The 16,072-nt window shown below is 39.0% G+C and overlaps 1 protein-coding gene across 3 annotated transcripts in view; it reads left to right on the top strand.

Annotated features, from left to right (window-relative positions):
• The window catches only part of PDK3 (pyruvate dehydrogenase kinase 3), a 69,258-nt gene that overhangs the window by 2,892 nt on the left and 50,294 nt on the right, over positions 1–16,072 (top strand). Inside the window, exon 2 of one of the 3 annotated variants that reach the window (XM_032475574.1) lies at positions 14,707–15,063. The exons of 1 other annotated variant lie outside the window; for it this stretch is intronic. Coding sequence is in view for 1 of the 2 variants with exons in the window: in XM_006194362.3 (XP_006194424.2) it covers positions 15,711–15,723 (13 nt within the window). In the remaining variant the exon portion in view is untranslated. Of the gene's footprint in view, positions 1–14,706; positions 15,064–15,695; positions 15,724–16,072 lie in introns of those variants that run through there. One more of the 3 variants, XM_006194362.3, reaches the window with a different exon arrangement.

The following is a 16,072-nucleotide window of genomic DNA, read 5'->3' as shown; positions in this document are numbered from 1 at the left end:
ATGTTTCAGTATTTGTTACAGCCATGGCGACCAATGGTAGTTCCTCTGGCCACTGAAATAGCTTTATTACCCTAATGTATCCACACTAGTAAGTGAGGTTATCTTCCTTATTCAAGAGGGAAGGCTAAAACTGCTTGTTACTTCAGAAGCAGTGGTTTTATTTGAAAGGAGGGTTTCTGAGTCTCAGCACATCTGACATTTTGGGACAGGTCCTTGGGGAGGTGACCTGTGCGCCGTGGGAGGTTTACTATAGCAGCATCCTGGCCTCTACCCACTAAATGCCAGTGGCGCCCCTCCCCCCACACTCCCTCCACCTAGGAGTTGTGGCAACCAAACACGTTTCCAGACAGCACCATGTCCCCCTGGGGAGCAAAATAAATCACCTTCTGTTGAGGACCACTGCTGTAAAGCATTTGGATGCGTGGTTTTCATGCTTGGGCCCCCTCCCCCAACCTTTAATATAAATGTTCTGGGAATGGGTACAGGGCATTGGTATTTTTGGTTATTCTGAAGGATAACCAGGGTTGAGAACCACTAACTGAATGATACTCTGGATCTAGAGTTCTGTCCCCCTTTCATCTGTGGGCCATATTTCTCTATGCCCTTTAAAATAAGAGGAGTTTCTTGAGCTCATTCTTTACTTGAAACATGGCCTTCCACACGGTTGGTAAGTGTAGCAGGAACAGCAAGTGTTCTAAATGGATTATGAGTTTATAACGGCAGTAAGTTCTAAAGGGTGGGATTTTTTTTTAAAAAAAGTATTCTTTTTGACTTGAGATTATAGTTACATAGTTCCAAATTCAAAAGGTGCCAAAGGACATAGACAGAAAAGTTAACTTCCTACTTTTGTCCATTGGCCTCCCCATTTTTAAATAAATGGCAACTTGTAATGCTTTTGTCTGTACCTGGCTTTTTAAACTTAATTTCTCAGACAGCTTTCCATATCTGTCTGCAGAATTTCCTTTTTCTTTTTTATGGCTTCTGAGGATTTGTTTATATGAGTGTACTATATTCATTAGCCAACTCCCTGGTGATGGCTAGTAGGTTGTTTGCAGTCTTTGCTATGACAACCAGTGCAACAGTGAATTCTTGTGTCCATCATTTCATGCATGTGTGAGTGTATATATAGGGCAAATTCCTAAACGTTGGATTTCTATAGCAAATTGTGATAAACATTGTCAAATTGCTCTCCATTAAGGCTGCCTGTTTATCCTCTCACTAGAAGTTTCTGAGTACCCATTTTCCTACACTTTTACCACACTGTTGTCAAACTTTTGGTAAGTGAAAAAGTATATCCAGACAGAATTTTTTTTCTCCTTGAGTAAAAAAATTTTTTTTAATTGAAGTATGGTTGATTCACAATATTATATTAGTTTCAAGTATACAGCATAGTGATTCAGTATTTTTAAGAGTAAATTTTTTTTTAATTTTAGCTTGGAATTTTTTAAGCATCTACAGAACTAGAGAGAATAGTATGATGAATTCCTGGGTTCATTATATTGATACCATGTGCTGTTTGTGGATTTGTGTGTGTGTGCAGTCTGTTAGATTTTCTTGTCAGTATCATGCTCGATTCAGAAGAAATCATTTTCTTTCTGCACGAAGACCAGTTTATCTTTCAAATTGTTTTTTAAAGATTTGGTAGAATCCACCTATGAAATAAACCTAGTGTGTCTTGGTATTGCTCTCTGACAGCTTTCTCTGTTCTGGGGTATTGATCAATATAGATCCCTGTCTCTTCTAGAGTTGCTTTTGTATATTTCTCTAGAAAATTATCCTAGTCATGGAGGTTTTTAAGTCAGTTTGCATAGCTGAGATAGTAGTCTCTTAGTCTGGATTTTCTCTGTGGCTCTTCTCCACTTTATTTTTTATTTGTTCTCCCCTCCCCCTTTCTTGATTAGATTAGATGGTGTTTTATATGATTGGGTTCACTTAATAGTGTTATGACTTGTTTTCTCATTCATTAATGTCTACTTTGACTTTATTAATCCTCCCTGATCTCCTCGATGTTATTCTTTTTTTTTTTTTTGAATGGGAAAAGTCATTTTTTTTTATTTTGGTATTTAGGGCTACATTTATTCCTCTGAGCACTGCTTTAGCAGCTAATATGTATTTGTAAATATGTAAATATTTGACCCTTTTTCCTCCCAGCCTTTCTGCATCTTCAGATTTTCATTCTTCTATGAGCTAAGAGTTGAGTTTTTAAATGTCCAGTGTAGGTGCACCCTGTATTTTAATTTTATTGATGTTTAGTTTTGTTGCATTGTGATCAGAGGATGTTAATCTGACTCATTAATTTATTGACACTTGCTTTGTAGTGCAATCCGTGCTCATTTCCTGCCACTGTTCCTTGGGCAGCAAAAGAAAGGTTACTTACGTTCTCTTTTCAGGTTAGGGAGCTTGATATATCACATCTTCCATCTTACTTATGTTATTTGAGATTTCTTTGCCTTTACTGTTTTTTAATCCCCTGGATCTGTCATGGCCCAAGAGAAGTTCAAGTCTCCTAATAATATGATTCTATTTCTCCAGATATCACGTATGGTTTTTGCTTTATGCCCGTTAATATTATGTTTACTGCTTAAATATCTTGGACTGTCATGTCCTCATTGCGAGATGTACCCTGTAGGATACAGCGTGCTGCCTTTTATGAGTTTAATGCTTTTGGGCCTGGATTCAACCTTATTTGACAGCGAGATCTGAATCCTTCCTTTCCTCTTGTTTACATTTTCTGCTAGAGCATTCCCATCCTTTTATTTTCAGTCTTTTTGGATTATTTGGTTTTAAATATTGTCTTGAAACGTAGCATAAAGTTGGATTTTGCTTTTTGAGTGAAATATTTTCTTTTATGTGGTTAAATTTAACCAGTTTATATTTGTTGATATGACAGGTCTGTCATCTGTAATGATAAACATCTATAACTTTCTTTCACTTTCTGTTTTTAATAGCTTTAATTTTTCTGCCATATTATATATCTTTCTTTGTTTTGTTATATATTTTTAAATAATTAGGTTTGAATTTTTGGTTCCAGGCCTTATCTTTATTTATTTAGACTTTGTTTGTCCAGTGTGGTCACCTCTAGCCCCTTCAACTCCTTGAGCGCTTGAAATGTGGCTAGTGTGACTGAGAAACTGATTTAAATTAAACTTAAGCTTAAAGCTGGTACTTGATTCAGTTAGTTTGGAAAACTTTTAAGTATGCTTAAAACAATCGGGATATATGAATCTACCTTAATTGTAAATTTGGTGAAATTCAGTTATAGGCCGATTATTTCTGAGAGAAATTTAGCCTTTAAATTGAGGTGTAAATATAAGATACACACTGGATTTCAAAGACTTAATATAAAAAATAGTAAAATGTCTCCATATATTTTTTGTATTGATTCTATGTTGAAATGATAATTTCAGGGGTATGCTGGATTAAATAAAATATTAAAAACTTCACCTGTTTCTTTTTATGTTCATGTGGCTGCTAGAAAATTTAAAATTACGTGTGTAGCTCACATATTTCTATTAGACAATGAGGTTTCAGACAGTATATATATATTTCCTTATTAAGAGTAATGGAAATACCACATTTTAATGTTCAGAATAAACGTTTATTGATTTTATTTCTCAATATAACTTTTACTTTTTTTTCCCCTATAAACCTGTTGCTCTCAGGAAGTTCGGGCCCATTTATTGTCTCTCACTGGCAGTTAATATTATGGTGGTTCTTCGTGATATTTGCAAGTTTGAGATCTTTCTTTAAGTAGCTATTAGGAATGAAAAGTTCTCTTACATGAGAACAGGGGAACTTGGAGTGTATGATATAACTTAAAGATAGAACCTTCTGAATCTTGAATAAGTTCCTAGGAAATGATTCACATTTTCATCTTTCAGCTGTACTTTGTCCACTTCTGGTTCCTTCATTAATCATTCTGATCCCCTCACTACTGACTGACTTCCTATCTGTTTTATTTCCCAGTTCTTTTGCACTTGTGTTTTGCACAGCCTCACTCGTATTAAAGAGCTTGCTCCTGGCTCCTGTTATTTTATTCTAAACTGCCTCCTTGCAGAACGTGGACACTCTCCTCCTCTTGGTAACCTCCACGGCTTCCTCAGCTGTTTGCTTTCTGCCCTGAGTGGTGATTATTGACTCTATCTAAAGGTGATTAAACACCCTGTCACTTTAATTTAATCAGTTGTTATATAAGTTTAAGCTTCTATAATATCCCCACATTAAATATAGCATCTCTGAAATAAAACCACCAGAAGACAGGTTGTCTGACAACTCTGCCTCCTTTTCACGGAAAAGATTTCTACCATAATTACACTGGTTCTGTGAACCTTGGAGCCTTTAGCTGTTAGAAGGCAGCAGCCAGTTTCCCTGTTTTTTTTTTTTTTTTTAACTATTCTTGAGGTTTGAAGGCCCAGCCACCTTCTGTTTTCCTTTAGAAAGTATTTTAAGATTCCAGTACCCACTGAAAAATTGACTTTGGTTCCAAATGACTGCTCTTTGAAAAGTCTTGGGTTTTTAAGTCATGCTCCTTGAAGCCTGATTGCTACTGGGGAGAACAGTGGTTTTGTTTCTGGAGAAGATGAAGAGTTTTGTTTTGTTTTTTTTAGTTGTGTTAGGAAAAGGAAAAAATAGTCACATTCTGTTTCTGAGTGTGTTCATTTTGTACCTTTACACATATATACATGACACACCTTTTCTGTAAGCAGTAGATTTTTCTACTGTGGGAAGTTGTCAAGAATTAGACTAACCTGTTCAGAGACAGAAGCCAACTATCCAGAAGTTAAGGGGAAGAGAACAATTTCATTTAGGGTAAAGATGCCTAACTTGGCTTAATGCACCTTGATCAGTATTTAAATTTAAAGAAAGAATTGGCCTTTGGGGCCCTAAATATCTGATGTGGTTGAATTTCAACATGACCTGGTTTATCAGACTCTGAGCATTCAAGGTGTAGTTCCAGTTTGTTCGTTGCCTTTGGAGTTTTGTGTGCTTCTGAAGAGGAGACATGGCCACACTTACCGACCTATTGAGGACTGAGTGCTTTCCTCCTATTAAGCTTCGGGAAATTGATCAGACTGTTGGCAAGATTTGGGAAACTTTGATCTTATTATGGAATGGAATCAGAAAATATCCCCACTCTTACTTTTCCTTTATATTTTATATGTTTTATGTACATTCAATTATTTTACTTTTGTGATTATCTGATTTCGGAGTTGGGCAGATCCTTTTGTTTTGGGAATATCATAATCTAAGATAGGTTGTCAAACTATATATAGCCTGAGGGCCAGCTACCTCTTTTGTCTTGTAATTAATAGACTTTATTTTTAAGAGTAGTTCTAGGTTCACAGGCAAAATTGGGCAGAAAGTACAGGGTGCTCCTGGATACCCCCCACCTCCCCAGTACAGCCTCCTCCACCATCAGCATCCTGCACCACTGTGGGGCATTTGTCGCAACTGATGAGCCAACACTGAACCATTGTTATCACCCCAAGTCCATAGTTTACATTAGGGTTCAATCTTTGTGTTGTATACTCTGTGGGTTTGGGGGACACCTGTTTTTGTAAAAAACAGTTTTATTGGAACACAGCCATGCCAGTTGCTTACATATTATCTGTGGCTTCTGTCCCTCCACAACAGCAAAGTTGAGTAGTTGCCACCAAGACTTTTTGGCCCACAAAGCCAAAAATGTTTACTATCTGGCCCTTTACAGAAAGTTTGCGACCTCTAGTCTAGATTAATCCGGCTCCCTGTTAAAGAAGTGTGCAGTGATAGCTCTTAATTTGCATTTAAATGATAAAGCTCTGTTTCTCCCATGTGCTAGTAACAGTAAAGCTTGGCTATGTGGAGTGCGAGTTTTGGGATCTCTAAGACTTTTCCATGTAACAGGTGGCTTACCTGTAAGGGTGGGTGCCCCTGCCTGGAATTACCATGTCAAAGGCTTGGAGGGATTTTATAGCTTTAATCTCCAGGGCTGTCATCAAAGTTTAAGTGTGCCAGTTTCTCCACAGTCCTGCCAAAATAAGCTTTTATGATTTAAATTGTATAATAGTTAACACAGAAGCTAAAGGTTTTATTTTTTCCCCTTGTAGGTTTATGTTGTGCATTTTGTTGTGTGTAAAGTGCCCTTGACCATTTAGTAACTAGAGTCTGGCGTTTTAATCATTTGCGTGAATTCCCTATGACTGCTTGGCATAGTAAGCTTTTGTGCTGTGTAAATATTGTTTCCCATTGTGCTCCCTTCTTTGGTAAAGTAATGATCAAAGTATACCATTAAAGGCGTTTGGAAAGAATATCACCTATAATTCTTCCCTCTATTTTTTGTGACAGCCTTACAGCTTTTGCCTGTATATTTACATATGTTGACACTGAATGTTGGTTTCCTTTTTATTTAGTGCACAGTCTGAGTTTTTATTTACCCAGCCATTCACAGTGCTTTTTATCATGGTCAGATTTAGCACCTAGAGCAGGATGTAAATTGTTACTAAATCCCTCAGGAATTTATTGCCATCTCCGATGGGACATTTGCAGCCAACTCACTTTTACTCTATCCTGCTGTCCATTTGCACAGAAGCGTTTATTAAGACCTCAAATCTTTCTCTGTTGTTGCCGTTTTATCCCAAAGTTCACAGAGCAGTTCATATATTTGTGGATTCTATTCAAAAGGACAACTTTTCTGATTTGAACTAAGTATCATACGCCAACTTTTGCTTTGTAATTTGTATTAACATTTGGTGAGGGCAGTTCCTTATTTATTACCTTAGAATTTTAGCAATTCTTGCTGTTCTTTCCCACTTATTCTCCTTAATAAATTCATTAATTTATAGAAAACGTGCTAAGGGGACTGTGGATGGGGTATCTGGTGTTCATTGATACTAGCCTGGAAGCATCTTCAGTTAGCCCAATTCACCATACTTGTTTACCCCTGTACTTGGGGCAGAGCTGGGTTTGATTGTGACCCACAGTGGTGTCCATATCCATCCAGGAGAACCCTTTTCCTAGTCAGTGTCTCATCTTGACTGAGATTCTTCTTTCTGCTGTAATAACTGGCACAAAAATTACAGCAAACTATTATAATTACCCAGATCGATATTTATATTCTCTCTGATTGAATATTTGGGGTTCTAACTCAATGGTAGATTATTTCCCTAAGCATCACCCAAGCAGTCGTGATTTTATTTTCATTCTTAGACTTGACCTCTGATTCCACTGGACCATTTGAGTCGTACCAGTGTTGCTTGCTTTCTTACTAGGGCATGGAGGTCGGCATATGATAGTTTCACTGTTGGGAATAAATTGCTGCATCTGTCTATCTAACATTTTCCCAGCGTGATGTTAAATATTCCCCATGTGTTGGGGCCAGAAGAGAGTAGGGCCCTTTGAAATGTGTAACATGCATATCTTTTCCCAACAAATTATTACATTTTCATTGACAGAGCATACTCAGGGTATACCTGAACCTTCCCCCGGATCTGTTCTAGAAAAATACAGTGTTTCCTTAAGCTTGGTAGCAGGTATTCCTTAATTCCCGACTGTGGCCTTAGTATAAATTTGGTTAATTTCTCCTCCTGCTTCTGAGATTAAATAGAAAGCAAAGTGATAATTGCTGTGTTAACATTCCTATATTGGTTATGTAATGTGCTCAAGTGAGCACTTGATTTCTAATAAAACCTTAAGCTGCTTGCTCACAGCGAATTTCCCTTTCTCTAGAAACTACCCTTTGGACACAGGTAAACCGCTTCTCTGCTTAGTGCTCTTCACACATTCTCCACCTTGTCACCTCTGGCCTAAGTACTCATCTCCCTGCTTCTTTAATCTGAGCTTGGCTTCAATAAAGCCCTTTGAGAAGAACATTAAAATGGACTTTATGGAACCCGAAAGAGGGTCAAGAGATTCCACCAGCATTCGTTTACTGAGTACTTAGCAACATTCGATATAAAAGATGCTGCTGTGGAAGTCTCACAACAGTCATGTCCGTTTAACAAATTGGGAAACTGAGGTTCAGGGCAAGTAAGAAAATTACCTACACGAACAGTAGCTGATTGAGCCAGGGGTCCCACCACCTGCTCATCTGACTGCCCCTCTGTAGCTGAGAAGGTAGGTGGATTGGGGCTAGTGTAGGTCAAAACCCACCACGGGGAAGGATCAACACGTGCACTGTCGCTGCTTGTCAGAAGTCACCACATCCTGAAGGACAGCCATTTCCTTCACGAATGTGTTCAGCAGTTTTTATCTTCCCCATTTAGGATCATCTAAAAGAGAAGGAGAAAAGAGAGTTGATAACACTGAAAAGTCTCTTAAGATTATCAAGTCATTCGTGGTCAGTTTCATAGGAGGCTGAAACAAAACTCAAACATGGAAACAGAGGCTAAAAATAGATGGGTAATGAAAAAGTTTGGGTTGCCTAATAGCACTGTCTGAGACTCAGGAGTTCTTTTATTCCCTCATTGAATTTTCTGTGATTAGATGCTAGTCAGCGGATCTCAGTCCTGGGTGCTGGTGAGAATCACCTGGGGAGCTGTTCAAACTCGTGCCGCCTGCCTCCCATAGAAGCCAATTAAATCAGTTCCTGAAGGTAGAGTCTAGGCGCTGGTAGTTTTTACTTATCCAGGTGATTAGAATGTACTTCCAGAGTTAAGAACTGTGTTAGAGCTGGTAAAAATCTTGCCCAAGAGCTGTGAACCACTTTAAGGGATAAAGTCTGCGAGATGCCAAAGGTTAACACTTAAGGAGTTTAATTAACAGTTCATCAGCATTTGTTGAAATTTGGATTCAGAATGAAGTAGAAACTGAGAAGCCTTGGGAAATTGTCAAGGCATAGTTGCTGCCTTTGAGGGGCTTATAGATAAATGAAAAGCCAGGACAAATACGTAAATATTTGTATGCTAGCCAAAATGTATGAATGCTATGGGCTTGTGGTATGCTTTCTGTACCTTTCCCTTGAAGGTTTGTGTAATCGAGGTGGTTTCTGGGTGTGTGTGGAGTGTTAACCCGATTGTCCTTTATCCAAAGCATCCTTGGAGGCTTTCTGGAAGGAGAACTCACATAGAAGAACAAATATAAATGTGTATACTCTCTTTCTTGATTTCTAGCTCCTTTTCTTGGCTACTCAGTCCTAGCAGTGCTCTCACCAGCGCTGTCCCAGAATGTACAGTATTAAGGATGGTTGGTGTAGGATAAATAACTGTAAAGTGTAGAGATATAAACCAAAATGTTACCTTCTTAGATTCAATTAGTGGGAACTTGAGCTTAGGGATCATCTGTCCAATCTCCCCCCAATTTTACACATGAGAAAGTAGAAGCCCTGAGTAATGAAGAGACTGCCCAAATCACTAGCTAGTTGTTGACATAACATCTTGGCTGCCTCTTCCAATGTGAACCAGAAATCATTGTTTCCAGGAGACAAAGTGCTCTTACATTTGTGTACCACTCTCTACCAGACACAACAGGAGGCAGATGTAGCTAATTCTCACAACATCCAGGTGAAATAGATATCTCCATTTCTTGGACGAAGACGCTACAGCTTAGATGATTTAAATATCTTGCCTAAGCAAAGTTAGGAGCAAACCACAGTTAAAATTCAGGTTGATCAGCTTTTAAACATATGCTTTTTTCTTTCAATGTAATATACCATCTCTTTCCACGTATACCGTTGCTCCAGTGCAGTTCTTTCTAGCACACAGCATCTCTTTTAGTAATGCGAGGGTTTTGTCTAAATGTGTTCTGTTAGACAGTCAGGAAATTGCATAATCTAATGTTTGTCTAGTCTTATCATTTCGGAACTATCAGATTGCTACCTCCTTCATTTACTTACATCGGAACAATTCTTATTCGGAGGACCCACCCTTGTCAGTCTGCCTTTTGTCTCTCTCTGGGAATATGACAACTGGTCTACATGAACTTGTACTCAAGGCTTGATTTCTGGTGCCTCCCACCGGTGCAAGCTTGGACAAGTCACTTAATCCCACTACACTTCAACGTCCCTATCTACAAAATGGAAACGATCAATAGCATCAAATCATAGTGCTATTGCACTGATGAAATTGAGAATGTGCAGCACGGTGCGTAGCACGTGCGTGGTAGGTGCTCAGTAGATGCTGGCTATGCTTTTATTATGGGAAGTTAGTGACACAGCATTTCCTGGATGAAATCAGCTTTCTGCTAAGAATAAAAACTGCATAGGGAGCTCTTAACCTTGAATGTTAATTATCTTCAAGTTTGTTGGCTGAAGGTCCTGGTGATACAAACTGATCATTTTCCAAGAAATAGCAGTTTCAGCTCATTTGTGTTTCGAGCATGTCTGGCTTTGGATCTTCTTCATTCACTGTAATGGTTAACTTAACATTTTGCCTCAGTTAACCTCGAAGATGAGTACAGCGTGACCTTTACGTAACTGTTGCTGCTTCTGTGACAACAAGACATTCTGTAACTCACCCATCCACCGTTAGGACTTGATCCTAAACTCCCTTCTGGAATTAGGTCGATGTGGCTCTGTGTGGTGGCTTTGGCTACAGTTGTTACTCACATGCTCTAGCTGGTCAAAGCTTTATTTGTGATATCAGTTCTGAACACTTCCATGCCTTTTCTCCACTCTTTGGCCTGGCACACCATATTGACAATTTCTGCCACTTTCTTATCACCTTCCTATCTGCCTTTCAGCTCTTCTTCCCCTAATTTTAAGGATTGGAATACCCCTAAATAAATATATATATAATGAAGTGATCTATCTGTAAGAGGAATTTACCATCATCAGCAAATGTTATCTTGAACCCCTGAATATTATTTGCTATTGTAAGTTTATGCTGAAACTTACTAGATATTTTAATTTTCATTCCTAATCAGGAAATAGTTAACACCTACAATGTGCCAAGTATGGTGTGGACTTCAGACCCCATTAGGAAGATCTACATATATGAGCATGTTCTGTATGAGATTTTCATATTTCTTTTTTTTTTTTTTTAGAATACAATGGCTCTAGTAGGGTTTTTTAAGAAGGTAATAGAAAGACTTCAGTTATAGGAAGATATTTTTTAGAAGACTGCTTTTTTTCTTTAAAAACTTTTTAATGACTGTGTATTTCCCCATGTAAATATTCAATATTGTAATTTATTTTACTATTCCCTTATTGTTGTCTACTTAGGTTATTTACAATGTCTCTCCCAAACCTTTTATTTGGAAAAATTTTGGACCTGAGGAAAAATTCTAAGAACAATACAGTTGACACCCATGTCTAGGTTACTTTGCTATGTTTGCCTTTTATCTATTCCCCCTTCCATCCGTCCTTATCCCTATCTCCCTCCCTCTCTATTTACACCTTTTTGGCTTTTAGATATTATCTCAGTAATGCAGCACCACAGATAGAGGGCAGGAGTGGCAGGTAGGGCGGCTGGGTGAAAACTGGAGAATGACCTGGAAGTCTGCAGGCAGAAGGGTTACCCTCCACCCTGACCATCAGAACATTCCTAGGCAGGCAGTTACCCCTAGGCAAAGTAAAGGGTGAAAAGGGAGCTCTTCTCTAAAGGCATCGAATGAGCTGTTGAAGGAGAGTAAGGGAAGCTGGAGTGCTGTTAGGACCCCACCAAAAAGCCCTCTGCAGTCAGGTGTTTGGGTGCTCACTTAGTCCTTAGGCTGCCTCACTTGCAAAGCTGACTGAACAAGCAGGGATCGACGTGAGAAAGAGATACTAAGGTAAATAAACAGGGGAAAAAAAAAAAAGACCCCTAAGAAAACAAATTCAGGTAGTAGAAGTGTGCTTTAAAATGTAATTTGAGAAGTAAATCATCTTCTACACCTCCTCCTAAACATCTTCCAAAGATGGCTGTCACAGTGCTTTTCTACAGTGTGTCCTTGCCAGCCCATCAAGGGGAGGGGATTCTGATCGCCTCCCGCTGGAGTCTGGGCAGGCTATGGCTGCTTAGGCCAATTGAGTATGGCAGGAGGGGGCTCGCTGTGTGACTTCTGCAGCTGGGTCATAAAAGGCCATGCAGCCTCTGCCTTGTTTACTGGTCATAAAGGGATCTAAGCCGCCCGTGGCCGCCATGCTGTGAGGAAGCATGCAGAGACGCCACCTGATGATGCTCTAGTAGGCAATTCCAGTCGGCAAGTGATCGGCCCAAGGATCAGACTTGTGGGCGGGAACCTTGGGATACTTGTAGCCCTCCTTGGTCTAGTCAGTCCCCAAGATTTAAGGTTTCCCAGCCAAGGTCCCAGACCAGCCATCCCTCCTGCGTCCAGTCTGAATTCCTGGCCCATAGAATCTGTGACCATAATAAAGTAGGCACTAGGCTCAAAGAAGTAGTGAGAGAGCTGGATGTTGTTGGGGGCATTGAATTTGATAGGGAATGAGGTATGTGTGAAATCCCTAGCCTTTAGCTCTTCGGTTCTGAGTTTCTGACTCACTGTTAGTAATAACCCAAACATGGGCAGGCCTAGAGTGGAGGCAGCCTCAAGCTTGGTAGACCCCAAACCTGCTACCTGTTTTGATCTTTTTAAATATAGGAATAAGTTTTCCCAAACAAAGGAAAACTGTAAACTTCCTAGGCAGTGAAATAGTATTTCTGGACATGGAGTAAAACAAACATTTCAACAGTATAAGTGAAGCTTTAAAAAAGGGGGATTCTTTTGAAGGATTTTGGCAATCACTTGATAGCTCTCCATTCACATTTCTTGTTGTTTCTTTTGAAGGACTATTCAATTAGTCATTGTTTATAGCCCTGGGAAGTTCAAGAATAATCTTATCCTAAAATTTGATGTTTTCAAAAGATTTAAATCTTATAAATACAACTGAAGAAAAATCAAAGAGCTGCCCCGAAATATTATTTTCTCAGTTAAATTTAACCAATTTTAACACAGTTAATGGTAAAAAATACATTGTAAAACTGAAACATTTAATTGACAATATTTAGCAAAAGCGGCCTTATCAGGATGAGCTGATCGTTTTGTTGGGTTTTGGTGCCTTGCCAGTCATTTTTCCATTTACTGCCCTCCTTTTCTGCTCCCCGATTCCCTTACTACCTCTCCCAAACCCTCCCCCACCAAGTGTAAAGCTGAAAGATGTGGACAAAGATAGCCTTCAGGTAATCCAGACAGGAGACTGCATTTTAGGGAGCACATGCTCAGCCCTCTGCTTTAATTATAAGATATATTATCAGGTCACTTCATTAATGGAATAAATAATTATTTTTTCTGCTTCCTGTAAACTAGTTGAAAAGAGGATTAGAGATTGACCAGAAGTAGGGGCCACTGTGGAAACCAGGTATAAAGAATAAGTCAAAGCTCCTGCTCTCAGAAGGCTGGACAAAGGCTCCTTTCTTATGAGTGACCGTCACTGAGAGAGCTCCCCATGTTAAATCAGAGTCATTTATGGGGGGAAGAAGTCATTCATGTTTCTGTGTCTACTCATCCTGTGTCTTGGTGAATTGGAAAGCTATTTGGAACCTTTCTAGACAAAGCCAATCATACCTTTTGCAAATATAGTAATTGTCTCCAACTTCTCAGTGAAAGGGCAAAGTATGAAAAGCAAACAGAAAACAGAGGAGAATTAAAGGGTCATCAAAAGAGGAAGAGAAACTGAAGAAATATACATAAGTGTATTTAAGCCAATGACTCATTTGCATTCATGAAGTCGGTTTTCCATGCCTGTCACATTTTCTCAACTGATACTAGGGAAAAATTTAATTGGTAAATTTGAATAAGATGAAGTAGATGGAGAAATGCGGAATAAAAATATAAAATCAAAATTAAGGAATGTGGAAAAGCCAAGTAAGTGGGGAAAAAATGAAGTCAAATAACTGGGAAGAATAATTGGAAAATACTCAATATGCCAGAAGCCTTAGAAAAACAGAACTGTTTTGAGAGGACATTCAGTTAAAACCAAAAATTTCTTTTTGGTAAGTTAACTAAAAAGAAAGATTGTTGGAACCCTTTGATTTAAACTGAGTATTTAACATTAATACATAGGATAAAATGCTTTCAACTTATATGAGAAAAACCACAGAAAGGTTTAAAAGAATCAGACATTTAGTATTTATTTTTAGGTTCACTAATTAACTAAAAAAGACTTATCCCCCTGCTTAAGCTGATGTATAATTAAGGTATCCGAGTACAAAGAATTCGTCTCTAAAGCTAAATTAGAATGTGGGAGGCAGAACCTGAGATTTTGCAGGTACTTTTTTCTTTTTTTAAAAATACAAACTTCTGAAAGTATTATCTGTTCTTCCAGTAAATTACTGAGAAGTTACCATAGGGGATATAGAGACAAATAAAGTTTCTTTCAATACTACTTTATAAAAGGCTGAGAATCCAAGAAAGCTCAAATAAATGCTTCCTGGAATTTGGTTATTTCAAGCCATGCCTGGTGGCTGATTGCAGTTAGTGCAGAGTTGACCGATGTAAGCATCAAGGCCTTTTATTTTAAAATAAATAAAAGTGGATGGTGGGGACACAGAACCTACTTTAATCCTTTTTTAATTATGTAGAATCATCAAATGAGCACAGGAGCCGGCGCTGAACCAGAATGCAGTCAGCCTCTCAGGGCTTAGCGAGTATCAGGCTGTTTGATCTGGCGCCGCGGGGCCTCGGGCTGTTCTGCTTTATCACCATCAGGCATCATTAGTGGTTGTGTTTAATGAGCCCCCTCTTCTAAATGTTAAGAATCTGTTAATGTTAAATGTTAAGCACTTTTTAACCCTCGCCGCCATCTCTCCAAAATAGGTCCTGTCCTGATTTTATAGATGGCTCCACCCCTCCTTGGATGTGTGATGACACTTGCCTGCGTCCACGAAGCTTGCGGATGCTCAGGACAGGATTCAAACCCTTGTCCAACTCTGGCACCTGATCTTGGAATTACTGTTCAGCAGGACTGCAGTCTTTTATCTGAATTCTGAAGTCCACAAAGCTTGAAACATTGAAGTTCTTTTTTTTCATACCTTCGCTGCCAAAACTCAGTCCGTGGCAAAACCTGGCCTGAACTGATTTGGGGCTGTAGTCTTTCCCTGCTGGGTGTCATCATTCACAGAATGCACTGCAGCCGTATTGTGTTTCTGTAATAGACTGTGCTGCACAGTGGGTGTACGTACCCCTTTTGACCTTCCTAAAATCTGGACACCTTTAAATTCTGAAGCCATCTAGCCCTGTGGGTTTTCAGAACAGATGGGTACTTGAGCATCCCTTGCCACCTGGCCCCTGCCAGCCCGCTGTCACTTCTCATGACCCTCCTTCACCGCAGGCCCCTCACATCCCCCTCCCTGTACTGCTAAGTTGCTGCTCCTCTTACGCTGTGGATGTGGAAGTTTAAGCACATCAACTTTCACTACCCCAAAAACCAAGATAATTTGTTAAAGTCCTGAGTACTGATATTCCCTGTTCCAAGTCAACACCACGGGGTTCTTCCTTCTTCCCCACTCCCTGACTTCCTTCTCCTCTGGGGAGAACTTCAACATTTCTTTTGTGCTTTTTAAAAAATGTCCTTTCTATTTAACCAGGATTCAAAATATTTCTCCTGGTATGTGCAGATGGAGTTTCACATTTTAACTTAGATAATAGAGCCTTCATTTTATAATGGGGTTCACTCTGAGTTGTTTTTAAATAATAGCATTTTTAGTGCATTTAAATGATTTATCCATAAAAATTTTATGCAGAATATTTTGGGAATGATAGATGTATCACCTGAAGCAGAGCACCGTGAGTCGTCGTAAACATTAATCATCTAAGGCCAAATGAATGTGTGGAGTAAGTGTTGGAAGGTCGTTGCTGAGCCATTACACTCCTCTTCCCTTTTTTTTTTTTTGGAGTATTTCCCTTAGGAGAAAGGGGAAAGGCAGAATTATTGATTAAAGATTTACTGAAGGCCTTCACTATACAATTCACTTAGAATGAGGAAAGTGATGGGTGGGTTAAGACTTTAATCTTTTATTTTAACTTTCCTTTTGGAAATGGAAGGAAGAGGTTCTGCAGATGCCTCTCAAAAGTGGGTTCTTTTATTTCCAGCCTTACTCAGTGGGGACAGGAAAGGAATCAACCAGAATTTGGCTGGAAGTGTTAGAACGGATTTACTTTTGAATGTCTAATTTGCTGCCTT

This window comes from Camelus ferus, chromosome X (assembly GCF_009834535.1).
Source record: "Camelus ferus isolate YT-003-E chromosome X, BCGSAC_Cfer_1.0, whole genome shotgun sequence".
Taxonomy (NCBI): Eukaryota; Metazoa; Chordata; class Mammalia; order Artiodactyla; family Camelidae; genus Camelus; species Camelus ferus.
This window is presented reverse-complemented; position numbering and strand designations above follow the sequence as displayed.